General features: G+C 37.0%; 3 protein-coding genes and 1 long non-coding RNA gene across 7 annotated transcripts; 2 read left to right on the top strand and 2 right to left on the bottom strand.

Moving 5' to 3' along the window:
* Nucleotides 1–974: 974 nt before the first annotated feature.
* On the bottom strand, nt 975–4,132 carry LOC137731798 (5'-deoxynucleotidase hdd1). The gene is made up of 8 exons (XM_068471021.1): nt 3,753–4,132; nt 3,138–3,262; nt 2,951–2,988; nt 2,197–2,307; nt 2,025–2,104; nt 1,736–1,772; nt 1,616–1,657; nt 975–1,518 (listed from the first exon to the last, which is right to left on the bottom strand). Exons 1-8 carry the CDS (start codon nt 4,032–4,034, stop codon nt 1,433–1,435), a joined length of 801 nt encoding a protein of 266 aa, XP_068327122.1. The 5' UTR covers nt 4,035–4,132; the 3' UTR covers nt 975–1,432.
* A 6,099-nt stretch (nt 4,133–10,231) lies between these two features.
* Nucleotides 10,232–13,626, top strand: LOC137731612 (uncharacterized). Its single transcript, XR_011068276.1, has 6 exons — nt 10,232–10,488; nt 10,614–10,823; nt 11,360–11,420; nt 11,689–11,825; nt 11,923–11,985; nt 12,811–13,626. It is a non-coding gene; the product is annotated as an uncharacterized lncRNA (long non-coding RNA).
* A 2,315-nt stretch (nt 13,627–15,941) lies between these two features.
* On the bottom strand, nt 15,942–25,916 carry LOC137730836 (uncharacterized). 4 transcript variants are annotated; one of them, XM_068469822.1, is made up of 33 exons: nt 25,663–25,916; nt 25,221–25,282; nt 24,890–24,982; nt 24,608–24,779; nt 24,087–24,202; nt 23,828–23,914; nt 23,614–23,730; nt 23,465–23,528; nt 23,205–23,347; nt 22,433–22,480; nt 22,263–22,331; nt 21,963–22,038; nt 21,092–21,222; nt 20,945–21,004; nt 20,717–20,786; nt 20,553–20,617; nt 20,411–20,472; nt 20,189–20,312; nt 20,056–20,113; nt 19,781–19,893; nt 19,560–19,637; nt 19,392–19,454; nt 19,167–19,262; nt 18,933–19,042; nt 18,241–18,430; nt 17,741–17,855; nt 17,306–17,418; nt 17,137–17,211; nt 16,857–16,901; nt 16,633–16,764; nt 16,505–16,561; nt 16,342–16,422; nt 15,942–16,202 (listed from the first exon to the last, which is right to left on the bottom strand). In XM_068469822.1, exons 1-33 carry the CDS (start codon nt 25,793–25,795, stop codon nt 16,146–16,148), a joined length of 3,075 nt encoding a protein of 1,024 aa, XP_068325923.1. In that variant the 5' UTR covers nt 25,796–25,916; the 3' UTR covers nt 15,942–16,145. The 4 variants fall into 4 exon arrangements, with proteins under 4 accessions (XP_068325923.1, XP_068325921.1, XP_068325920.1 ...); XM_068469820.1 differs by having other exon boundaries at nt 16,633–16,767; XM_068469819.1 differs by having other exon boundaries at nt 16,836–16,901.
* LOC137731298 (cytochrome P450 CYP749A22-like) lies at nt 25,903–27,323 on the top strand. Its single transcript, XM_068470394.1, has 2 exons — nt 25,903–25,947; nt 26,522–27,323. Exons 1-2 carry the CDS (start codon nt 25,903–25,905, stop codon nt 27,305–27,307), a joined length of 831 nt encoding a protein of 276 aa, XP_068326495.1. The 3' UTR covers nt 27,308–27,323.
* The last annotated feature ends 11 nt before the right edge of the window (nt 27,324–27,334 follow it).

A 27,334-nucleotide genomic window follows, 5' to 3' on the forward strand; every position in this document is an offset into this window, starting at 1 on the left:
CATATCATATGGGAACAGGATCTCACAATTTATATTTAAACATGTGATGTATCACTTATGTTCTTATCACAATTAAAATTTTTTTCCTCTCTAGATCCAACGATCATAAATTATTCAACTTTTTGTTTGCTTTCTCGTTGGAAACGATGCACTTCTCTTCACTTCTTTTTTTTTTTTTCTTCTGTTCAACTTCTTCTTTTCTCCTCTTTCCCTATCCCCTCGGTCTTCTCTTCTCCCTCTTTATCTCCTCGGATTTCTAGTATCCGAATGGAAAGAATCTCAATCATGGGAGATTTGAAAAAAAATGACTACTTATATATAAAGATCGGGTAAAGTAAGATCTCTTATCTTATGTACTAAGTTTGAATTCCCTCATCATAATTTAAAATTATCGGCTCCTTTATTTCTTTAAATTGAAATTTTAAAGTTAATATACTTGCATGAGATTAATTAACCTAAAAGGATTTCTATGTCGGTAAGTGGGTTCCATTTTTTGGCAAAAGGGTAACTTTTTCAAACATCGAGAAAGTGTCGACGTGGCCTTACGGATAAAAAGCAAAAGTAAATCCGAGACACAAGGCACACGTGCGCACACTATTAATTCTCTCCTGCCCAAATGATGACGTCATGATAAAGAAAAGCCCAAATATAGTAAAAACACACATGCAAGTTGCAACCACAACGTAACGTGGAGGTTCCCACACTCTACTCCCTGCACATTGCCATCATTTTCCAAACAGGATCTTTTTGGTGAGGATCCCAGAGATCTGTAAATCATGTTCATTCATTGTATATCGTGCAGTTACCTTTTGTCAAGTACTGTTTATTTTTATTTTTAAATAAAAATATTTAAAATAATTTTTGACTGCACAATGTACGATGAACCGACACGATTTACAGATCCCAGGGATCCTCACAAAGAGGATCCGGACTCCTCATATTCTTGTACATCATTGTTCAAACGATGCCACATGTCATGTAAATATTACGGTATCATAAACCAATCACGCCATGTCAAGATTGAGTTACTGCAACCATGACGTAACATCACATGTGCAGATAAGTTTCTCTAATCGGTGTATTTTCAGTACATGGAAAAGAAACTAACTAATTGGAAATTGAAAAAACGAGTACTGAACTAACTTGAAGCAAAAGGCTCACGGAAACTACCCTTTCGAGTGTTGTGTTCAGGCAACAGCTTCATCTAGTTGAAATTAGAATACCTTTTCTTCCACCAGGGCCTCCATGGATGTACGCTCGGATTGCACAGCTGCAAATGCAGATCTTACCGGGTGCTCTGGGTTCTGGAATAGAAGATCGTTGTTTTCCTTCTATGTGAGAAGACGAAAATGGTTAACAAGGAAGTTGCGCGGCTGGGTGACGGCCAACTTCTAAAAGGAGGCTTGGCATCGAATGTTACTACATGAAGAAATCAGTCGCGAGTATTGCCCAACCGTGAATTTCTTCTAGCAATGATCTCAGCTGCCCAACTCTTTCCTAGTTCAGTTTGGAATTTGCCTGGGGAAACAAAAGTCAAACAAAAAAAATAATAGTTACAAATAGCAGAAAACACAAATTTTCCTTCTCTAATCAGCATCAATATAAATCGATCTACCTGCTGTCGAAATGAAGAACTCATCCAGCACCTTTCCGTGTTCTGTTACGGGAATAAAAATATCAAACGAGGAGGACAAGAAAGCCAACAAAGTTACAGCAAAAGAGTGAAACATTTTACCCATTTCGTATTCCAATGCTTGCAGAATCATTTCAACCTGGACAGAATTGCATAACATATTAAACGGAGGGGAAATCTTAAGAAATAGTGGAAGGTCAGAAAGGTCTATATCCGTAACTCATGTCTGCCCATATAAGCACGCAGCACTTACACAGAAGTAGGAATGAGTAAATTTCTAATTTCAAGTTGTTTTGCAACCTAAAGAGCTAAATTAGACACTTCATCTGTATGCCTAATATATTGAAGCATGTTCATATAACATTAAATGCGAATGTCATTATATGCGTACTTTGTCAAAATCTTTCACAAGATTAGCCTCTATGGACGAATTATTTTCATACTCTGACCAAAGTTCTTTGATCTCTTCAGCTGCAGATAAGAACATTACAGTTAATGCAATTCCGGAAGTGAATATTTTCAGATAATCAAATAGTTCCATGAATATAAGAATTAATGATCACCCCTAATCCCTCCACCGAGAACTAAACACATTTCATCCAATGCTTCTTGCTCCATTTTACTCTTTACTGCTTTCGGTACACCATCGGATGGTGTTATATCTCCGACAATAGCTGAGAATAGTCCAAAAGCAATCTAACATCAAAACACATTGCTATACATATGCATGTGTGTGCGCGCGAGCGTGCGAGTATGTACATATATGTATCTGTAGAAAGACAGATGTACACAACACATGCACGTCTGACCATGAGTCTGCAGCAAACATAGCAGCACACTCTAAAATGATAACACAAGCAGGATTGCTAAAATCACAACAAGAAAACCTTATTCTGTACATAGGAAAAACTAACGACATATTTAACAAATTTAGTTTTTACGGTAAAAACTAAAAATGAACTACCCAGTGTGCCCTAATAACACTCCGATTGTATTAGTATTACCATATGAAGCAAGGGTCATGAACTTTTCCGGAAACTTCACTTCAAACCAGCAAGACAAACAGGCACAAATATCACTTTACTTATCGTTTTCCTAATTAGTACCTTTCTTATATGCTAAAGTACAGTTTTTCTATTTTTCAGCTAGCTAATCTTAGCATCATCATAAATTAGCATGGCTACGACAAACGTAAAAAGAATATAACTCTAATGTCTATTACATCTAAAGCTGATTCTTAGATAGAATCACACTAAACTCCGATTTTGGGAAATATGATACAGAAATAATGTGAAAGAACAAGGGAACAAAAGATACCTTCTGCGATGTCATGCACAATTGCTATCTTGATACACCTGTTCAAATAAGGGATGGCAAAAATGAGAAAATAAGGTACTGCACACAAAAAAGTCCAAGTCGCATATCGATTACCAGTATAATCAAGCAAGGTCGATTAGAAAATGATAAAGAGAATAGGCCATTATATAGCATCACAAACTCCAACCTTTCTCTATTCAATCCTGGAACGTCACCAGCAATCAAAGACATCAAAGCCATGCGGTACATGTGATCTGCGATGGACTCTGGACCCTTTATTCCCTGATTGATCCAACCCTTCCTTTTTGTGGTCTACAAGAGAGAGGGAGATGATATCGTGAATCTTCTCGCAATTCATACCGTGAAGACATTATATTTACACCGCTACTATTACTTCGCAGTTTGCAGAAATCATTTTGATCTTCATTAGGAAACCTATCATAGTTTTAAAACTAAAGTTACTAAATCCTTCCCAGTAAGTCGCATCTTTCACAACCCAATTCAATTTCTTCAATTTGTCTTACTTGGCATATGGATTGTATTCCGAATCATCCCAATAAATATTTTCACAATGTGAAACATGCAGTTCAATTCAAGCGTCAATCTTTGTTTGGTAGCTGAGAAAATTCTTAAGTACCTAAAATTTTTAACTTTCCCACTACCTACCACCCACCTAATCTCTCAAATTGCAACACAAATTTTCAATCTTTATACAACCGCAGAACACAGATACAAACAATTTTCCAACTTTTCATTTTCTCGGTAGCCAAACAGAGAGAAAACTAGCAGAATTAGTGCATACCTTGAGACGGTGACACAATGTGAGAAAATCAATGGCGGAGGACGCGGATGAAGAACCCGAGGACCCAATCGAAGCTTCGGATTCGTCCAAATTCACTGAGCGCTTGGACGCGAAGCCGTCCGGACTGGGCGCCTGGCAACGAACGGAGACGAGCCTGGCGGCCGGGACTTCGGTGGAAAATCCGGGTCTGGAGAAGGTCCGATTGAAGAAAGCGAGAGGCGAACGAGGTGGAACAGAGCGGGTCAGTGGAGCCGCGCAGCGGGTTGGGGAATTAAGCGCCATAATTCCCTGAGATTGAAACCAACGATTAGCTCTGTCGAGGAATTTCTTTTGCTTCCCGAAGTATATACTTTTTTTTTTTTCTCACAACTTTTTTTTTTTTTCCTGAAAAATACTTACGTAGGGTTTAATTTGTCAGTAAATTATGCTGGGTAATATTATAATTTACCTAAAATTTAGCACGTGTCAATAAATTATAATTTTTTTTTATTTTCTATTATGCCGCTTTTATCCTCATCCACGTCATTTCAATTTCCATGTCAGCATTTTACATAGTCTTTGAAGAAAATAAGATTTTTTTCATTCCTAAAATGCCCCTTACCTTCTTCTGTTAAATCTGAGATCGAAATATTGAGTTCCTAATTTGAATTTTCATCTCATAATTTGAATTTTTGTAATAACCTAATACATTTGCAATGCGAAAAATTATGAGATGAAAAATAAGTAAATATGTTTGTTTTTAGTGTGCCTCAACACAAAATAATATATCACATGTTATCATACAAGTAAAGTAACACTTAAAAAATAGTACTCCTTAATACTTTTCTTCACATTTTGTGTAATGGGGAATTCGTGGACTTTGATGTTTTGAGAGTGTGTTGCAAGTGCGTTTCCCACATATATCACAACTCCAATGCACCTCATGCATGCGGTGATTTTACTATCTCAACAGACTTGCCCCAGTCAAAGCAGCTGGAAAATTGCACAAGTCATCGATCTTTCTACTTCCACGAGAAATACTACAATTTATGTAGCAGTGTGTCTGTTGACAGGTCGTAGCCTTGTAGCACAGTAGGGCAATTGACACAACGTTTGCTTCTTCATGAAACGAACCACCTAGGATATATAACTTTTTGAGTCTAAGTCACACAATAATTATCATCATTTATAAATCAGAATACAAGACTTCTCACTTGTAAAGAAAATAATAACATAGTATTGAAAAGCAAGTTCTAATCTTTTATGCAGTTGTCAATGGCTTATGTGATCGAATGCCACTGGATAGAATCTCACAATATGAGAGAGACATTCCACATAGTGTAAAACCTGAATTACTACACTGGATAGAAAATGATTTATTCAATTCAATCCCATTGTTTGGGCCCTTAGAACATGGCACCCTTAGGGCTTTCTATTTTATTGTATTGAAAGCCCAATGTATTGAGATTTCCCTATTAGGTTAGGTCACTTTAGGGCAAGCGGATCATTTATGATGAAAACAGATGGACTTCATAGCCAGGACATTGAGGAACATCTAGAAAGGCATTTAGAGAATCGGTCTTATTCTTTCTTTGTTTGTTCCATTTGAAGAGAAGAAGAATCCCAAAGAATCGATCTTTCCTTCAGGACCCCATAGTAACAACAACGAGTGCGTTGAACTATTAACTAGAGTGGAAACTGCCGCGGTTAAGATTTTACAGCCTTCCAAATAGGAACTTGCCAATCCATGGATAGACCATGAAGTTACAAAGGTTTTACCTATGAACCAAGGTGAGAATTATAATTAACCCTAAGAATCTTGATTAACAATAAGAGCTTATTAGAATAAAAATTGGCATTATTATTGCATTGTCTACATGATTTCCTTAATAAAATCGTCTTCAGTCAAGGCTGCATCCAAGTCCAACACAAGATTCACTCTCGTGACTCCAACTAATTACGAGATTATTGCATTGTTTATACATAATTATGCATAGCTAGCCCTCTAACTCATATTAGTACATCTGCTTAATATATATGATTTCTCATATGACACCCTACCAATCTGCATCTTTCCCGGCCCTCTTCTAATCGTTCTTCGGAATAGTACGTCTGGCTGCATTTGATCGGTACGGTTTTATCATTTTTTAATCTGTATACACACTTGTTTCACAAATTATACGATAATTTACACTAAAATCATTTAAACAATATTCAAGAATGCGTTTTAACAAAAACAAATTTATATAAAAAAAAAACTTTGTGTGTTTCGTTTCCGTGATCAGATTGCAGGTTCATCAAGCATGGTGATGAGGAGTCTGATCGAGTTGTTAGAAACTCTGAAATCAAAACTGAGGATTTTAAATAAAAGAAATGCATATGCGATAATTGGGAAAACTGAGAGCATGAGGATGGACGCGAGGCACAGGAAAGCTCAGGCATCGATTGCACGGACTCTCAAGAATTCCGATTACTGGAGGAACAAGAGCTACGCATAGCCGCTGATCCGTGACGTGATCGTTTGAAACCAGAATTTCCCTTTTTATTTATGTGTGATTGCTGAAAATAATGTGTTTTTAGCAAAATGTTCTTTGATTTGAAGGAGCTAGATATATAATATGTTACTGTTTGGACCCAAAATTACATCATCGGTTCAAATAATCGAGGCCGTCAGATGATTAGAGATTTTTCTTAACATTACTATTGTTTTTTTTTTTTTTCATAGTAATTATCTTGAAAATATCCATCCTTAAAATGTACAGAGTTGTGATACACGTAAAGCTCTATGCAGAAGAGGTTATGTGAAATGCCGTGCAGCATTAGAGTCCCATATTGCATGCAGAACCACGTGGAACAATACCATAAGGATGCAATTAATATTGGATGATCAGCATGTGGATATGCCTTTTGGATTAGTCAAAATGAGGTGACGTGATGGGATCAGGGTGGTTTTGCAGATAATGCAAAACTATCCCAAGGTGGTTTTGCAGATAATGCAAAACTATCAACCATGGTATTTTAATTATCATGCATGCATGGTTGCACTTGGACCAATATAATGGAGAAAGAGAAGTTTCTGTTGGAATATGATGCATTCATTTGGTCAGGCCACATATGTGGGAAGATACATTTAATCTTTTCAAGGAAAATTAAGAGATAGCCTTTATCATATCTTGGAGATATTGGACGGCTAAGGTGATGGGACACAAGTTTGAGTCAAGTGATGTTCTACAAAGTTAGAGCGACAATTGAACTCTACAAAGTTATCAAGCCGTGCCAAGCAAAAGACAGTTACTATAAATATAGAGTCGTATACAACATTTGGGGGCTTCTTCAATTCAACACACAAATTGCCCTGCGCAAACCTCTCAAACATCTTGAGATTTTTTATTTTCTTTTTCCGCCAACAAATCTTCAGTTTGGATAAACAGCACTGTGAAGGCAACCGGCGAACATCTTCAGTTTGGATAAACAGCACTGTTGCCGTAGAATCAGCCGACCGAGGAGCACCTTCAGTTTGAATAAACAGCACTGCATCGAGGCCGACTGGTTACCTATCCAAGTCTCGGTCAAGAAGGGTTTCTGAATCCTTATTGGCAAATGTCATCTTATTAGCTTTCTCAGCAAAGTAAGGTGTTACAAGTTACTATATTCGGCACATTGAACGCCGGGTGATTTTATGATTGGATACTCACAAGTGAGTTTCAGAGTTCAACATTCTGACGACCGAACCACATTTACCATCAAGATGTACATCTCTTTTGAGTACCTGTGTCCATATAGTTTGGAGCTGGTTCGACGTGCTTATACTCTTACGAATATAATCACCGTGACCAAACCCGGTGTCGACGATTCGTGAACTTTGTAGAACTAGCAGCTTTGTCTTCAGGCTTGAGAATCCAAAGGCCGAGACGTGTTCCTTCCTCGGTCACAGTTGCAAGATCAAGAAATCAGTAACGCGTTCAACTCAACATTAACAAATTTTACTCCTCGGCCGAGCTTGACCGACGAGTTGGCAAGTCCCGCATCAACCAAATGACGTAGTTAGCTCATTAGTTACTCGGCATGCGCACCACGTAGGCTTTGTAGTTTTTAGGGTCAACAGTTACATATATGAAAATGGTTCTACTCTTTGTGTCAGCAGTTTAATATTGTTTCAAGTCATCAGAACGCCACGTTATGGTGTTACAACTTCTTAATTCAGTTTTGGATTTTGAGACTTTCTTTTAATACAAGCGATATTGGAAGAGGTCTATTTATAATTTAGAACTGAGAATTGACATCTGATATTCCCCCTTGATCCAAAAAAAGGCAAACCCAAATTAGGTCTACTCAACCTTCTGCATTTAAATTTGACCATTGATTCTTATTATATCTTCAATCCAACGGCTAGAAAAAAAAGAAAAAGAGTTTATATTAGAAAATTAATTAGTTAATTCGGTATTTTAACTTATATACAAAGATCATTTTCTAGCAGTTTTCGAAAAGAGAAAAATAATGTGCATAAATCATTTTCATTAACCAAGTATTGATAAGTGACATTAGCCTAAATTTGATTGCTTGGCTAAGGCTCTGCTTCCCTCTATTATTTTCCCACGTCCAAAGCCTATAAATATCTTCATACTCGGCCCTCATAAGCCGACCCAACAACTCCAGTTTGCAGCTTTAAACAGTTATTCAAACCATGTGGAAGTACATACATCTAACCTACACCCACATAACCTGGCTTTTCAACTTCTTGGTTTACCATTCCTTCTCCATACATTATGATCACTGCTTTGATGAACTATTGCCTGCCGACCAAGCCACAGAGTTATCACTTACCACAGTCCGGTACAAACCCAATGCTGGGACGAATTCGGAGAGTAGTACTGCCGAATGTTGTGTGTGTCTATGCAAAATTGACGAAGGAGAAGAGATTAGAGAACTGATATGCGCTCATCTCTTTCATAAACCATGCTTGGACGGGTGGACTGGATTTAAATGTGCAACGTGTCCGATTTGCCGCAGTCGCCTAGCTCCACCAAGAAGCACACAACTCCAGCAGCAGTTTGATGGACAAGTGGAAGTGCTGCTGTTCCAGTTTTGTTCTTTCAGATCGGATAGTGATCGTGGCGATAGATGGTGGCTGCGTTGAACCAAAGAGAGAGAAGCAGCACAGAGAGTCATGCCAGATTTAAATGAATAATTATATGATACAAATAACGCATGAATGCGATCCCTTGTTAGCAAATATCTGTTGATATATATATATATCTAATGTAAAAGAGTCAAACGTCTAATAATTTGTCGTTCAGTTCTACTGTCATAATAATATAGTATATTTGTTTTCACAGTTCATCAAGATAATATTATTTGTTACCTTAATTGTCGATTTGTTATGAATGATTAAACGGTATTCAAATCAAATGAATTATTTTAGAACGGTAATCCTTCTAACATACTAGCTAGATCGGTAAATATAGACCTTTTTGGACAAATATCTTGTATGATTGTTGACTTTCTCAACATGTCTAGGGAAATATCTTGTATGATAATCCAGGCAAAAAAGTAAGCTAAGTACAGAGTGAGAAAACCTGAATCCTAATAAAATTTCCCAATGGTTTGTTTAGCTTTCCAACTCTGATTACTGATGCAAACTGTATGCATTAAAACTTAATATATTGGAAAGTACACCAGGTCAGTCGAATGTTACATAATATTTGGAATAATAAACTTGACTTAATTGCAGTAAGTTTATAAGGAAGCTGGTGACTCCCAAGGCTACCGGCAAAGTTGCTGATGCGCTTTTAAGTGCGTATGCAAGTCTTCGTCCTCTTCCATCCGCATCCCTTGCTTTGTCACCGCTCACCGGAACTCGAACAAGAAGAAAAATACGACCAACGTACTCTTCCGGGTTTGGTGGACGAGCTTATTTGCTTACACAAGGTGATTTGCTACCCGTTAGTTAAAAGGGTTTGGTGGGCGAGCTTATTATTCTCCTCGCAAATAGATGAAAAGGAGAATATAGTGCAACTCCTGGCACCCATCTTTCATACATTGATAAGCACGGTATTGAACTCCCCTGTGTACGTGCGGAGCATCAACAGCTTGGTCTGTATATGTTTCCGATGATAGAAAATCAACGCCGTGGCTTCTAATATTTAATCCCATCACTCGAGAGTCCATCAAACTTTCTCCTAATAATACAACTAGACCTTGGTGATCTTCCTTTTGATCTTCTAAGTTGCGAGTTTGGTCAAATATGCGTGTGCATCCACTGTTGTTTGCCCCCTAAATTTGTCATGGGCTTTGCAGGTAGGCGGGGAATTTACTTGAACATGAAATTAAAGACTGCTACAGCCTACCGTTGCATTATTAGTTACCGTTAGTAGACAAGATTTGAGTGATGAAGATTGCGCTTGACGAACCAATATTCTATATATACTAAAACCCAAACTCGAGTGGCACTGTTCTAGGGCAGTGTGCTTCCCTTTTTGCCCCTGCTTGATTTGTATAATTTCGATTTTGCCTCTTCTCGACTCTTCTTCATTTTTGTCTCTCTGGGAAGGGAAAGATCTGGATGTACTCTTCTTTTCTCCTCTCTCTCTCCGTCTGTGTTTGCGCATGGCTATTGGGTTTTCTTGGACGACAGCAGATACCTGCAGCGAAAGAAATCTCACCATGCGGCACCGCCTCTCACGGAACCACCGCAACCACCATCTTTCGGCTCGAATTTTGTGGGTTCTGAAGAGCCGCAGCGACATGCAAATATGTGGTACCCTTTTCTTCTTTCTGTATTTTTTTTATTAGATGCATGGTGGATTTATAGTTGGTAACTATTAAATCGCTTTTGAATTGTGTTGAATTTGGATTTTTGTGTTTTGAATTTTGAATTTGCAGCCTGATCTTCCACTGGAGCATCCAAATTTTGCAGTTGTGTATCAAATGACAGCAACCCTTACAAATTCAAAATTTGAAGCCAAGATACCACCGTCCATATACTTGCATCCCAAATATTGTTAAAAACGAAGAAACAATGGAAATATCCAAATTTTACATTTGGTTATAGCTTTTGTGTAAACGGAGCTTCCATTGAGCTCTTAGTTCTGGGTGTGTCTTTGTTTTCATAATCCTTTAGAGGTTTTGGAATTTTGAGATTTTCTTCGTGGATTTTGTTCATTGGCTTGCTTTGTTGTGAATTTTCTGTTTTTTTATTTTTATTTTTATTTTTAATCTTGAACTGATAATATGCTATGCCTTTCAATTTCTAGCAGTGGATTTATGTTGTGATCTTTTGGTGATTAATTGGGTAATGATCTGCATGTGATTATTTATAGAATATTCATAATTATTTCACAAGATTTGTGCTTCCACTTGCCTTACATTTTTTTTTTCTTTGGGAGTCTGGAAAAATAGTGCCTCTGTTTTTGGCTTAAAAGTTTTAAGATTTATATTCCACTTTGTATGTGATTTGAAAATTGAAAAATATATATGAATTATTCTTAGTGCTTTGGTCATGAAGGGTATTAGCAGGTTGTTCCCCATATGAGAAAATGATTGAAAAAGAAGATTTTTTTTTTTTTAATTATTTGTTGGTTGATTTGTGTATGGACTATGTATTAACTTTTTTTTGGGATTTTGTGTAGAGAGTGCTCTGTGGAAACAGCAATGCAAGGGCAGGATCTGATCGGTAGCACTCAAACAAGGGTTTGTTTCTCAAATCACGTTCATTAGTTAGATTATTAATGTGCTTTGGTAGGAGTTTTCAATATGATTTTATAATTTCTCTTTTTCTTTTTTAGGTTTTTGAACTATCTATGTGATTTATGTTTGATTATAAAGAAAAATTAATAAAACAAAGAGATGCAGCAATTGGAAACATGGCTGCAAGTGATAAGTCAGAATCTTTGTTTTAAATCAATGTACTACATTTGTAGTGTATGCATGTGTAAGCGAAATTCAAATTGTAATACAGGATCTTAAGGCTGTGCAAAATGGTGTACAAAAATGCACACGAGTCGGAATTGTGAAACCAAGTCAACTCTCACTTAGAAGTGTAAGTACTAGGAGGTCATCCTTGAGCGACCTGGCACGAGGAATTTAACCAACATGGTTGGATTTCTGAACTTCATTATATTTTCATGTATTTTTCATATATAGAATGAGTCTATCTGGGGATCGAAACATGTCCTTTTTCTGAATTTTTCAGGGCATGAAAATTCAAGCTCGGGCGGTACCCCCATTTCATTGCAAATGAGACCATTTGACGATGGTAACCCAATGGCTTTCTCTGTTGTGTTTCCTTAATGAGTTAACAATTCCTTACTTTTTACTGAGTTTTTGGCTGTGTATTTTGTATTTCTGAGCTTCAAGGCACATTTGTCCAGTACATATAATTGTTTTTGCGTAATTTAGTATTCAGCACCGCTTGCCAATTTATTGCATGAAAATTTTGAATATCAATGTCAAACTAAATTATACTAAAAGTGGCTGTAAACACTAGAACAGCCTTCGGGCAATCCAGTCTTTAATTGCCTTCCACATAATTGATTTTCTATAGTCACAGATCATATTTCTTTGATTTTGCATGAAATTGACAATAGCCATAATTCGTAGTCTCGGCGGTTTGGAAAACATATGGTAAACCAATGGATAATAAGTTTACCTGGTTATCTATTTGTGCGTATAAAATATTTTTTTGGAAATATGGTTATCTTTTCTGGTCCAGAAGGGGATTTACAATGCAATGTCAGAAAGAGTTTTTGAGTTTTAGTTTACTGGAAATGTAATGGAATATGTGTTTATATTTATATGAGTTTGATAGTTATTACATCTTATTAGCTATGTTCCTTTTTAGAAGCTTTGATCAGAGCATTGCTCTGTGACAATTGTGATTGATCTTGATTGGGAACATTTTGGCATGGGTTGAGAGATAGCTTTTGTGTCATACTTATAACATAGTTTTGCAACCCGCAGCATCGCGCGGGCTCAAATGCTAGTTTATACTATATATTTTGCCCCTTTATATTTATTTTCTTGTCGAGTTTAGTTGGAGGTTTTAAGTATTTGTGATACTTATGCCATATTGTGTTTCTAGGAGCAGCGTGATCGAGTTTGGTGAAAAAGTATGCAAACGGTGGAATTTTTTAGTGATTCTAATTGGAGATGAAAAATACCCAAGGAAGCCACTGGATGAGAGATAAAGATAAGCAAGGAACGAAACTAATCTACCAATATCAGTAGGAAGAGGTCCATTAAGCATGTTGCTTGAAAGATCTAGGCCTGTTAAGCTTGTGCAGTTTGCTACACCCTGGGGAAACTGGCCCTTGAGCCCCAAATCCAAAAGCTTGATATTTAACTTTGCTTTCGTGAGGGTGCCAACACTCGATTCCAATAAAGTTACAGAGGAAGAGAAAAGATGTAGTCCATGTGACTTTGCCAGGAAAGTGGAGATTCCACTTATTTTGGCTTAGCATAAAAAAAAAAAAGAGAAAAGATGCAGGGAGTGGCAGAAAAGAGGAGAACATGGGGTGCCCACTATGAAGTGGAGTTTGGTTGGTCTTCCACTTGTAGCTTTGGGTGGTTTTGGCAATTATTGCCTTTTGTTGAAGGCAATACACGAAAAGAGATAGAGGGGAAGACAGAGAGGAGGACGGACAGAATGGAGCAGCAGAGGAGTAGAGAATTGCAGAGAGCAACATAGCAGAAAAGGAGGAGAAGATCGAAGAGCTTGTCTTGTAAAAAAGGGTTGTTTTCTTTCTTTGATTCTTAATGGATAATCCCTTATGTATTTAGATAAGTATGTATAACTAATTTCCTTTTGCTAGAGTGAGACCGTGAACCTCAACACGATTACGTAAATTTCTCTTTTAATTGCTTAAGTGTTGTTGCATGCTTACTTTGATATTTTCAATCACTGAATTAAACTGTCTATGTGTCTTGATGCTTGATCATCATTAAGATGCATTAGAAAAGTCATCGGATGCAATTTTGAACGAATATCATGTTAAAATTGGTTATGTTTCTTTAACCCTTGTTTTACAGGTGCGAAAATCTCTATCATTGCTTAATTGACTACAAACAAAAAAGATTGTGTCATTGAGTGAGAGTGGCTCAATTTAGGTTTTTTCTTTGGCTTAATGATAAGGACTTTACTTATATAGAGAAATAACTTCACAATATGTAGTGGTCAATTAAAGCGTTTGTTGGAGAATAATTCAAAAATAAATAAAAAACAGAAATAACAAAACTTGAAATTTTAATACTTTATTAACCAAAAATACTTGCTATACATAATGAAATACAAAAATAAATACATGAACTAACTTGATTAACCACAAGTAGAGGCCAACGCAAAAGCAATGTCCTTCGAACAGTATTTTCGTCTCACTCTTGTGCTTGTGGTTCTACAACGTTTGTTCAACTAGGATACAACAACCTAATTCTACAACCCGCACTGGATTATAGAATTCTAGCGAATTGTTTTGTGTATTTACTGTCTAGAAATTTTGTACGGAAGAGAAGGAGGAAGAAAATATGATTCTATTTGGAAACTGAGATTACAAATATATAAGTTGTTTCACATCCTTTCAAATACTTGTTGAATGTATTTGAAAATATACAACTCTTTCTAAAAGTTGTGTCTCTTAATCAAAACGTTTTTTAATTAATATGTTAATTAAAAAACTTAATCCAAAATTAAAATTAATGAATCTGATTAATTTTAACTTCCAAGCCCAAGACACTTATCTTGATTAATTAATATTAATTGTATTAAGCTATATTTTACAAATCGAACCCACACAACCATAAGGCCGAAGCCTTCAATCCATTTGCAAATGGTTCAAATCTCAACCACTCGTGTAGAAGACAAAACATCCCAAGGAGTCTCAAAACTCCAACAGCGTTGACCCTCGGAGTTCAAGCTTTGATTCAAAGGGAAAGAGAAATTGCTTGTGCTTTGTAGTAAATGACCATAATGATTCGATGAGAGATTGTTATTAAAACACAAGTAGCTATTACAAGAGAAAGATTTAAAGAGGAATACTTGTAAATAGAATAAGAGCTTGTTTGGATGTGCTTTTAAAATGACTGAAAACGTTTTTTGTAAAAATATTTTTAGAACCAACCTTTAGTAAAGATGCAAATAAATCTTGGAAAAACAGTTAAAGTGCTTCTTACCAAAAGCACTTTCAATGCTTTTGGAACCCAAAAACATTAGCTAAAAATGCTTTCGGTTATTTTAAAAACACATTCAAACGAACCTAAAACGACAATGAATTGAAAGAGCGTTTTGATTTTTTTTTTTTTTTTTTTTTTTTGAACGCCAAGAGCTTTTTGATTTTAATTGAAAGAAATGAAAGGTTGCTAAGCTTGCCAAGTAAAATAAAGCTTTGAAATGAAAAATGTGCAGCTGTAGAGAGATTTGTTTGATTGTTTGAGTGTCCGCATCTTCATGCATTGGCTTCCTTGATGCAAATGCACCACCCTAGTGTGAATACAAAAGCCACTTGATGCGTTCCACTGTCAAAACTTCACTTGTATGAGAAATATTGTAAACATTTATCATATAATAATGAGTTTGGCATAAAGCTATCACCCAAATCATGTGCCACTTAATGCAAGTCTACTCTAATTTCACAATAACCCCACAAAATGTCATAATTTGTCTTTAGTCCCAAACGAGTGAAATTTGCCAATTTTATGCACAAACAAGGCCATACATAGATGCACGCGAGAAAATAAAAAAATAAAAAAATAAACTGTTGTAATGGTATTTGATGCTGGAGACGAGAAATTCAGAGTGATCCCGCTGCCTTATCGTTGTATTGACTTCACCATTGAGGGTACAGCTGAGGTGGGAGGATGCATGACTCTGTAGGGTAACAAGCTCACAAATAAACCAGAACATGGAGAATGAATTGGTGTCGTGGAAATGGAAGGACTGCACGAACCATGCGTGGATCGAAGAGACTATCTTAACGTCGATGGAGATCACGGCAACCTTAGTCACGACTCACGGAGGCTGACAACCTTGAACTAGCGATTTGCGGGATATGTTGTTTGATTTTCCCGAGTTTGCTGGCGGATAATGGTTGAGCCCGGCATCTTTTACGCTACTTAACAGGTAGCAGGTACGATGATTTTTCCCAGACGTGTTCATAGGCAGGTTTGAAAATTTCTTACAGACCAAGATTAGTTTGATGACGCTAGACAGTTGCTAATCCATGGTTTCAAATTTTTTGAATTGAATTTCTTCTCGATATTGAATATTCACAACGCATCACCAGAATACATAGCTCGATTTCTGCGTTTTGTCTATTGATCAACTGCACCCAGAAAAAAAATTGCACCGATTCTACGGGAATGGCCTCTGACGAATAATAAAAGACGATAAGTGATACAGAAACGAGACTTCACAAGGTCGGTCAGTCATCCTCCGTGAGTTCGTATTGCTTGAATGGCATTCCTTTGATCCTGCGTCAGACTCTGCAGTTCATAGCAAAATTATAAGACAATCGCATATTTTCGGTAGTTGTACAGAACTAAACAAGATCAAATTAAACTTTTGTTTTCGTAAATGCTTGCAACTGCTTGAATCGGAATGAATTGAGTTACTGAACTTCACCTGGAAAAGATGATCAAACATTTGTCTTTCGCTCTGGGAAAAGTTTACGAAAAACTCCGCAAGATAGTTTGCCAGATTAATCTGTAAGGTGTAATTAAAGCGTGAATTATATGGAATATTACAGATAAAATGCTTAGCAGATGTGAATAAGTCATCAAGGTACCTCGTTAAGGGGATCGGCTGCACTTAGTTGATCCTCTTCATAACTGTCCTCCTCATCCTTCGGAAGATGTTACATTCGATTAGTATCCCAAGAAACTTTACTAAAATATACCAGCAACAAGAAAGTACCTTGTCAAATGTTTTTGCCATTGCTTCAAGATGTTCATGTGAGGGTCTGCCAAATGATGTAACACCAGCTGAATACATCAAATCCTTGTCAAGTTCCCCATCCTCCGCCTCAACTTCTTCCCAGTCGCTATCCTGCTGCAGGAATTGGTTCAAAGTTTAATGTTTATTACGTTACCAAGTAATCTTGGAAATTCATTAACTACCTCATTATCACCAGTTCCAACCTGTTCTTGGATTTCAACCAATGCATCTGCCAGTAACGCCATTATCTGCAAAGCATAGGCATAAGCATTAAAGACAATCTTCCATGTAAAATGGGTGAAACCATCAAGCCAGGCACAACTGTGCACCGGCAAATATAATGTTACAGCAAAACATAATATTTAGGATACTAAATATAATCTGCCCTTTAAAGCGTCCCCTAGGGGACTAGGCAACCAAATATAACCATCATGGTCCTTTGGCCATGCAGAAGGTGCTTGTCAGGTCAAAGAATAGAAGTACCTTTGCAGGGAGTGGCACCACAGTCCACTGATCTGGAGTTAATTTAGCTTTTGAGCGGGTGGTGATCCCAGCAGACTTTAGAAAAGCAAGAAGAGCAATTTCTTGAATCAAGTACGTTTTAGAAAATAAATAAGTGCATAAAATCACAAAGTTTCGGTAGAACTAGAACCTGAACCAAATATCCTTGCACGTTAATTTTTGCTAATTCAGCATGCCTAGATGATAGTAATAAAGCCAATGCAGTAGTGGTGACTTTAATTTGGTAGGCACCCTGGATCTCACCTGCAATCAGTTTTAAAGGGCTCAGATAAAAATCATCAAAACTATATACCAAATTCTAGTAACCTCAGCTCCCACTGGCCATAAACATTAGGTTTTGATAATGTTATCACTTATCCACCCTTCGATATTACTTTCCATTCAACGAAAGTACATGTTTAATATCTAACCAAATTCTACAAATTTGAGATGCTGCAAGGCATTGACATTGGATATTTGACTTGCAATCTTTCGTATGGGCAAGGATTGGGTTTAATCAACTAAATTTAATGGATCAAATATTGTATCAAGAATATGACAAGTCAACAAGTAAGAAATATATTACCTTGCTGTTTTGTCCATTCTGACATTAAATAGACAAAAGAGTTATCATAGCCGTCAGCTGGAATGGTGACCAGCAGATCAATAAACTGTCCAACATTTGGGGCACTCAAGTGAACCTATGAAATACAGAATTCAAAAACTAACCCGAATAAGAAATGGCTAGTCAATGCCTGATCCATACCAGACCAGCTGAGATTAAACATTCAATGAAAGGTAAAGATTGCCAGGAAATTTGATGAGAAACATTTCAGACAGCTAGAAGCTGCAAAAATTAAACGACTAACTTTCATTGAGCAATAAGTACTGTATACAAAATTGACTGTAGAGTTTTGCCAATGTAAAAGCTTGTTATGGATGATGAATATATAACCTGATTAAGTGTTGGTAAAGTAAGTGAAACTTTCAAAGGGAAAACGTTTATACCTTGTCAGACTATTATTTTATGAGATTAAAAAAAGGTAAACAGAGGAACTAATAAAGATGAAAAGTTGAGGTGCATACCAACCGAGCGAAAATGAGTAGCAGTGAGTTTCTCAATCCTGCAATTTTAGCAGATCGCATGCGCCTAAGAAGAGCAGCAACTAGGTCTCGAATATGAGGTGCCATTTGTGACGGCAAATGCAATATAAGTTGTAGAATGTAGCTCCCAACAAAAAGAGAACCTGAGCTTTCCAAATTAGGGTCCAGAAGCCTGCACAGTTGTCAAACATTCAGGTTCCCGTAACTAGGATCGACCAAATCCTATGGATATGATGACCACTCAGTCAAAAATAATAGAAGTTCAAGCACTACCAAAATGGAATTGAATAGTATACATGGGAATATCTTCACAACCTGACACTTATTTTCAGCATGAAAAAAAACATGCCATTTTTCATATGAAGTATTACTTGGATCCATCAAAATGATGAACAAAATGTTGGCTTTATTCACCTTCCATAGAAGAATGTTGATGCAAAATTCTTAAAAGATAATTTCATGAAAGGAAAAGCAAAGCAAGCCCCTTGCTGTGTATCCCCATTCCCCACCAACAGAGAATCAGAGGAAGGGACAAAAGAGTACCCATCGATATTCCATTTTCATATTCGGTTGAGTCTACTAGTACGTGACAAAGTTTCAAGTTTGAGCCAAAACTAAAAAGAGTTTTCAAGAAACTATGAAATACCAAACATGGTTAAAATGAAAACAATTACCTTGAAGCTGCATCAAGCAATCTTCTAACTGTATTTCCAGAATCACCACCCCAAGCTAGCACATCTTGTCTTCCACCAGATATAAAGGCAGCTAAACATTCCGTAGCATTCTTACCAAATTTATCACAATAATTTTTAGTCATTTGTATTCCTTAGATATGTGATAGCTCATAGAACTTAGTCCTCTGTGTGTGTCTGTGAGTGAGAGAGAGAGAGTTAAGCATAACAGACTACCTGCATTTCACTGTGATCATCACTTTGAAGGACTATTTGTATAACAGCGTCAAAACAAGCATCATATACTGTTTTTACCACATCAGTAGGAGCATTCTGCACCAACGCTATCACAGATTTTAATTAAAAATCTTGTAATACCACCAAGATGCTGTCTATATATAAAACTGGAAAGCCAAGAGCAGAGGAAAGTAAAAGATGAGCATCCACTGAAGTACATCTTACTTTCAATAACATTGTTACCAGATCCACTGATCCAGCGACTAATCCATCAGGCTGTTGTTGTGGCTGCAAAGTAAAATCAAAGCATCAGAGCAAACACTTATCCCACCAAAAACTAAATTATTGCACTGGGAATCTAATTTATATTACAGACAATCTTACAAGCCATACTTGATTAAGAACTGGCCAAACACATGGTAAAACTCGAGAAACCAGTGGACGAATACAACCAGGAGCGTTTTTGAGTGCCTGGAGTAAATTGAACAGAAAAACCAAAGCACGGTAAATTTAACATATAGATCATAAAAGAAATATTTGTACACAAACTCAAACCATGCAAGTGGGAATTTGAAGATATTATAACATCTACCAACTATGCTGCCTATAATTACCTCCAGAACCTCAATTGCATCAATACTGATAAAAGGATCGGAAATATGTGATGCCCACATGTTGAGGACCACAGGAGAGATTACAGGCTCAATGGAAGCTGATAATTCGTAACCTATAAATAGTCAAAAACAAAGCAAGAAGATAAGCAACCTATTAAAAATTAAAAAGACGACAATAAAATCACAAATACATATAGCAAACTTACAAAACCATTCTGTTCTAGCAAGGTCTAGAAAACAAAGTACACAATATTCACACTACCCATAAAACTCACCTGCCTTAATTGCCTCTTGCAGTGTTTCAAGTACCAGGTGCAAGGTTTCATCGGAGGCCTGAAACCAGAATTATAGTAAATTCTTAATGCAAGTACAGCAATAAAACTAAAGTTTATACTAGCTGTAAATTACCTGACTAAGAAGTTCTGAAAGTGATGAAAACAAACTCATCAAATGCGGTTGAATTATTCCTTTGTTCATTTCAGGTAGGAGCTCGGAGAGTGCCCTGCAGGCACCTACTTTGACAGGTGGCGGCCTGCCAGCATATGAATGTCAAGAAAAGAAATATCTCATTTTTTATTAGATACAAGTTACGCATGTACATTCATAAATGTGATTGAGAGAGAAATTTACACATCCATGCCAATTGCTTTGATAGCAGCAAAGAGAAAGTGCTCAAGGACTCCATGGCTGATCTGTGAAATGCTAGAAATATTTTTACCATATTTCAAAATTATTTAACTTTTAATAGATGAGGAAACATTGCAATAGTTACCACGGAGGAGAATTTAGCAACTGATGAAAAGATACGAGAATACAGAAGGGGAAATTGATGCACATCTGCAACACAATAACAGAAATTGTTCACTGATTCATCAAATTGACGTATTTAAACAGAAAAAGAGTGGGGGTGAAGGAGTTATTGCAGGGATAGATAACCTAATCCACTGTCTTCAGTGATTACTTGCTCCAGAAGGCTTCCTAAGCCAACTCTTGTAAGTTCGGAATCCTATAAATTAAAATTATTAATGGTATACCAAGGGGAACCCACTAAAAAAGGGAATTGAATAATTCACAAAGAAGTTGCACCAAGCTCATCGGAGCTTTGTCGGAGCACAAAAACCACCTTCAAAATAAAGACATCAGAATGAACAACGAAGCACAAACCTCTGCTTCAAGCAACTGGTCTGACAGAGAAGACAAAGCGAAAAGAGTAGCCTCCCTTATCTGATAGCATGTGCCATCCAAAATAGAAAAAGGAGTTCAGAGAGAAGAATTAAAACAAACAATATAGACAAAATGGTTTCTACTCACTCTCCACCAAATTGCAGAACCAACATCCTTTTCCCTTTGAGACTCACTAAAACATCTTTTTGCAGCATCAATGATGGCACAGATTCCTTCAGTACCGCATGAATTCACCACTTCTTCAAGCAAAAGTGCACCTGCAAAACAAGTGTGATAATGCTTAAGTGATAAAAGCAATTAGAATAATCATTATTTTTTTTAAACTAGCAACAGCAAACCATCCATAGAATTAACAAAAACAACAATACATAACCCTGATAATTCAACCAGTCAAACATGTAACTTGTGAAATATATGAACATTTGGCAAATTCTAGGTTACAAATGAACATGGTAGAATAACACACACATAGATGTATTCCTCTCATCATCAGTTATTCTTCCGCTGACAATGAGCTCTAGTTCAAGGGGTGGGGGTGGGAAGGCAGTGAATCCTCGGGTCGACCCCTATTTTATGCAACAAAATAAAATTATTGTGCCACTAAAATATTTGGGGTTTTAAGGTGAAATGACTCAAAATAAAAATCATTATCCAAAAATGAAACATTTGCTCAGAAGTTGGAGAACTAAGATAACTACCCCTTTTTGGAAGGGTAAACCTGGACTGATATCAAGGTATAATGGTCTTTCTCCATGCAAAATTGAGTTAATTTTTCTAACTTTTGAAAAACCTTGGCATAGAGATAGTCATTTCGGTTCACTTGGCCATAAACCCAAGTGTTTTCCAGGCGAATTCATTGTTCATTTTCTAACTTTTGGAGTTTCTCAAAGGCATTAACTGGCACTAACAACTGGACCCATGCTGTGAAATCCAATCTTCAGTCCACATATTTATGGTTTACGTATTACTAGCTAACATTTGAGATGCATAAGCGTACCAGAAACACGACAGCTATAGGTAACATCATCCTCATCAGCTACAAATTGGTTGGCATCCATTGACCAAGTGTGAACCTAAGAAAATGAAACCAAGGTAAGAGAGTCTTTTATCTTCAGCTAATATGTGCAAAGAGAACTTAGGACCATTAAGGTGCAAGTGTTGCAAGCATTAAAACTAGAAGTTATGAAAATTAAGATCTGAATCTGAATAAATTTGATACTTTTCTGCTGAACCACTCAGTGCAGTACTAAGATGTCAAAAAGGAAAGGACCAACGAATAGCAAAAGCACATTCCCACCTGTTGTTCTGTTATTTGGAGAAAACCGATGGTGTTGTATGTCAACTCTTTGACATTATTCATAATGACCTGCAATAAAAGGGGAGCAAAAGATTTTGATGTAATAAAAGGACAGTAGGTAATAAGGAGGCAACTAGTAGATATGGAATTAAACAATCTTTGCAGCATACCGTTATCAGTTTCGCACTACCCACAATGGTCAACAGAAACTCAAATAACTGCATATAGAAAATAAATAAGTTAAAAACAAATAAAATGAAAAAATCTGGACACGAATTACAAATACATCAAAAGGTGTTTGGGGGTGAGGCAGAAAAATAGTGCACCAGCACAAATTCTTGAATTTCTATTCTAACTGTTCAAACTTCTGATAATCAAATAGTGCACAATATCATTACAATTAATCTGAATTTCATTGGTATAACCATATTTAATTTAAAATGCATATTGGTTTAAATTGTTGCTCCTTTTTTTTTTCTTCCAGAAACCTGAGCTTTGAGCTTTTGAAACTAACAAATGGGCTAACATCCAAGTCTTCAGGGGATCCAAAGACCTCCAATATTATATAGCTATAATTAATATTTGGATATGCAACGTACTCTAATCTGACAACAAATTCACCGAAAAACATGAAAAGGAAAGCATATGCACTAGATGAAATGAACTGAAACAATAAACTCGTGCCTTTGATTATGAAAACATCAAACAAAAATACCAGTTCGATTTTTGTTTGGCAACATAATACAAGCACACGAGACAATATCTGCAAGGAAAGAGCTATTCACACGCCCATTTTTACCTCCTACACACCCCTTGTTAATTTTTGGCCATTCATCTTCAATTCATTTGATCCAACAGCCGAAAATGGAGAAGGGTGTGTGAGAAGTAAAATTGGGTGTGTGGATAACACTACCCTATCTGCAAATGCTAATGATCAACTACCTGGATGACAAAGGAATCAAGGCTTTTCTCAGCACCATCAGAGTCATATCTATCATCATATGGATCTTCTGTACCTTCAATAGATGACCGCACATATACTCCAAGAGAACTCATAAAAGTTTGCCACAAAGGCCCTACAATAACTGCAACAAACAGGATTTGTTCAGCAGGAGATATGAAAACTGGATTTATCAATGTGCAGAACCAGAATCTAAAAGGTATATATCTGATCCATTGGGTGATAAGAATGGTCAACTTACTCATAAATTCACTTTCAATAAGGCTAGGAAAATTTTGAACAAACTGATTCAAGCACTTCAATACCTAATGGAGAAGGGACAAATAATTTACAAATCTAATTACACTGTATAAACATCATTACAGATTTCTACCAAACCACCAAACCAACCTCCGTTCTTATGCTCCAATCATCAGGATCTTCAGACTGCACCGGATGATTCAGGATTGTAGAGAATTGATCCATCCATGGCTTAATCATTGGCATTATTAATGCACTGGTCTCCGTCTGAACATAAACATCTTAAGCTGTTAATCATAACAAAACGCTTAATTTACCACACTTTCATATCCTGGGAAGTTAATTAGAATGGATGAAAAATTACCTTATATACACCACTCATCACCCCTAACATGGAGATACAAGAATAAACAATTGAAAGGGATTTTGTGCGTAAATATTTGTCATACACCTGCACAAACAAAGAACACAATAAATGGAAGGATACTCTGCAGGAAACACAAAAAAACTCAATTACTCAATTACTCATACATGTTCATGTAACAGACTACTAAAGAATTGGAGCACATGTGATAAGAACAGCTCGAATAAATGAGAAAAGAAGACAAACAAAAAAATCTAACCTGAGGAGATGATACAATTTTAAGCAAGCATGGGAACAAGGCTGGTACTAATGTCGGAACCACTGTATCATCCAAGTCAACAGAGAGAAGAGCCAAGCATCTTAGAGCACCATGTACTACAAAATTTGAGAGAAAATATTGAACTTCAGCAACAAAAATTATTAGACTTCCAAATAGAAAAAGCCACCACAAAAATGGTTCAAAAGACTTAATAGACTTCTTTTCAACAGCTGCCCCAGGCAATAACCAGTTACTTGAGAACCTTATGAGAGAAATAAAATTGCATATTTGTGTTCTATGATGAGATAGTTGATCATCTCTCGTACAATTGCAATGCATATTTGATTGCTACTACTTTAGTACCACCAGGCAATTCCTAATTGAATTTTTTAATTGCTTTCATGTTGGAAAGCCTCATGTGAATTATTTGGGGGAGAGAGAGAAAGAGTGCATGTGTGTGCGTCCGACAGCAAGACAAAAAGAAAGAAGATTGTGCAGATCATGAATAAGAAAAGGCTTACCTCCATTCATATTATTTTGATCATTAATCAACTTCAGCAGGTACGGTAATAAGTCAGGCCAATCCTCTGGCCAATCATAAGCTGCTATAGATGCAACAGCCATACTAACTGCTGTATAAATTTTCCTATGAGAGTCATCCAATGACAACAACAGAAGTCCGCGTACAACTACCTGGAAATGCAACCCCTAATTAGATAAGGAATGCAGAGAAGTACAGAAATCAATCTTTCAAGATAAGTACAAAAACAAAAGTGCTTGGCAATGCCAACTGCTGAAAATACCTTCTCGTCACTTGAAACAGCAGGATGTTCAAATGCTTCCTCTCCCTCATGCCAGTGTTTCTTAATAAACTGTTTAAGAAGGACAGCAGCTAGGTAAAAGTATGTTAAGTCTCACACGTGAGGAAATGAAAAAATAATTCCAGCTGTATGCTACAGGTGAGAACTTTAACCGAGCATCCAGCACGATAAAATACAACTCAAGCACATCTTTTTCATATTTCAATTAGAAAAAGGGAGGAATCACCTCCAATTTTCATTACATTTTTGTTATGGACCAAGAAAATAATGAAAACAATGGAGAGAGAAAAGAACCATGATAACAAAAGGATATCTGGCGCAATCCTAACGGGAGCTCCCTATTTGCAGCAACCTTGGATAACGCAGTTCCAAAACCTTCAAACAACAAGAAACCCATCAAACAATTTCAACATGCTTCCGCGATCTATAGAGAGAACAGCGAATTTACATACACAATGCAACAATATATTTCGCTCCATCCACTAGAATCGGAACCAAATCATCAACCTCAAAGGTGCATAATTCACTGCCTATTACAGTAATACCTCCAAACTCCAATTCATATCACCATAAATTCTCCACCAAAAAATAAAATAAAATAAAAAAACTATCATTTCTTCTCAACTATCCTCCTTTCAGCAAGATTTCAAATTACCAAACAAAATTAAAGCAACTAAAAGGTTCAGTCAGCGACTCAACATTAAGAAATGAAACAAAATCAAATTGAAAGATGGGGTTTTTAGGTGGGGGACTACCTGGTTGCACAGAAGCCTGATCAAGCGAAGCTTCGGCGAACGAGCGAACCTCGTGGCTGGGGTCGAGAGTAGCAGACAGGCAATTGAGAAGCCATTGCTGATCCCCGTCGACGACAATATTGAAATTCGCCATCGCCGAATCCGAAAACCCTACAAACCCTAAAACCCTACAACCCTAATCTGGTTCCAAGTAAATGATTCGGTCTGTCTTTTTCCTTTTATTTTAAGATTTTAATCCGGATGGCTTTTTTAGTTTCCCGCCTCCAACTGAATCGGAGACACAAGGTAGGCGGCTGTGTTATATAAAGAGCGAGAATCCGCCACTCCACTCTAGTGTAGTGGCACAACCGTAAATAAGTAAAGATATAGGGTTGGCAAGATTTGGGCTCAAGTTTGGGCTGCATGGGAAGGCCCACGTGTTTAAAGCGATATGGATCCTTGATGTTGCATTATCTTGGCCCAAGCCCGGAAGAGTTTCAAGCTCCAAATAAAAATAAATAAAATAATGTTGAGAGATCCACCTTCAATTCTCATTCTAATTTTTGTAGGTTCGCAAGATGAGGATGGTGTTTACACCTAAAATTTATTTTTTTTAATTATTAGCTTTGGTTAAAACCATCGTATTAAATAGCTGTTGAATTAGACTCAGACCTCGTTAGAAAGTGTTTTTAAAATAACTAAAAAAATCTTTAAAAAAAAAATTTGTTTGAATTCAAACAGCGTTTTTGGCTATTTTAAAACGATTTAAAACAAACGCTTAAGAAGGAAAAGAGTCACTCTTCTCCTTATATATCGATCCCAACATCTACTCGAGAACAAGGAAAACTTCCAAACACAGTAAGTTGAATAACACTGTGAGTTGTATAAAACTAGCAACGAGGTTGAAGCCGATGGAACAGAGAAAATAATGCACAACTCCATAAGAGAGATTATTAAGAAAAGAGAAGAGAAGGCAGCGATCGGAGATGAGGAGAGCTTCGATCGCTGCCGTCTCATCTCTGATTCCAATGACGAGAAGAGGACATCAGTGGACGAGTGCAAGACAATTTACTTTGCTGGACATGAAACCACGAATACTGTGCTTGCTTGGACTGTCTTTCTTCTGGCACCCCACACTGATTGTCAAGAGGAAGCAAGAAAGGAGGTACTTCAATTATTTGGCAGACAAAATCCGAATCCTGGTGGCATTGCCAAACTAAAAACAGTAAGTACGATCATCAACGAGTCTCTAAGATTATATCCTCCGATTGTTTCCACCGAGAGGAAGGTCGATAGGGAGGTTCGATTGGGAAAGCTCATTGTTCCTGCCAATGTTGAAGTGGTCATCCCAACTATAGCAATCCACCATGAGCCTGAAGTTTGGGGGCAAGACGTGCAACTTTTCAAAGCCGACCGCTTTGTGCAAGGAGTTGCCAAAGCTACTAACAATAACATAGCCGTATTCTTACCCTTTGCAACGGGACCTCGAAATTGCGCGGGCATGAACTTTGCAACCACTGAAGTGAAGATTGTTCTGTCGATGATTTTACAACGCAACAGCTCCACTCTTTCCCCTGCTTATGTCCACTCTCCCTTTCAGTTCCTCACGCTTCGCCCGCAACATGGAGTGCAAGTAATTCTACACCCTCTTGTGAACTGCCCATAAATACTCTGCTTCTAAAGAGAGACCCCA

This window comes from Pyrus communis, chromosome 4 (genome assembly GCF_963583255.1).
Source record: "Pyrus communis chromosome 4, drPyrComm1.1, whole genome shotgun sequence".
In the NCBI taxonomy this organism is placed as follows: Eukaryota; Viridiplantae; Streptophyta; class Magnoliopsida; order Rosales; family Rosaceae; genus Pyrus; species Pyrus communis.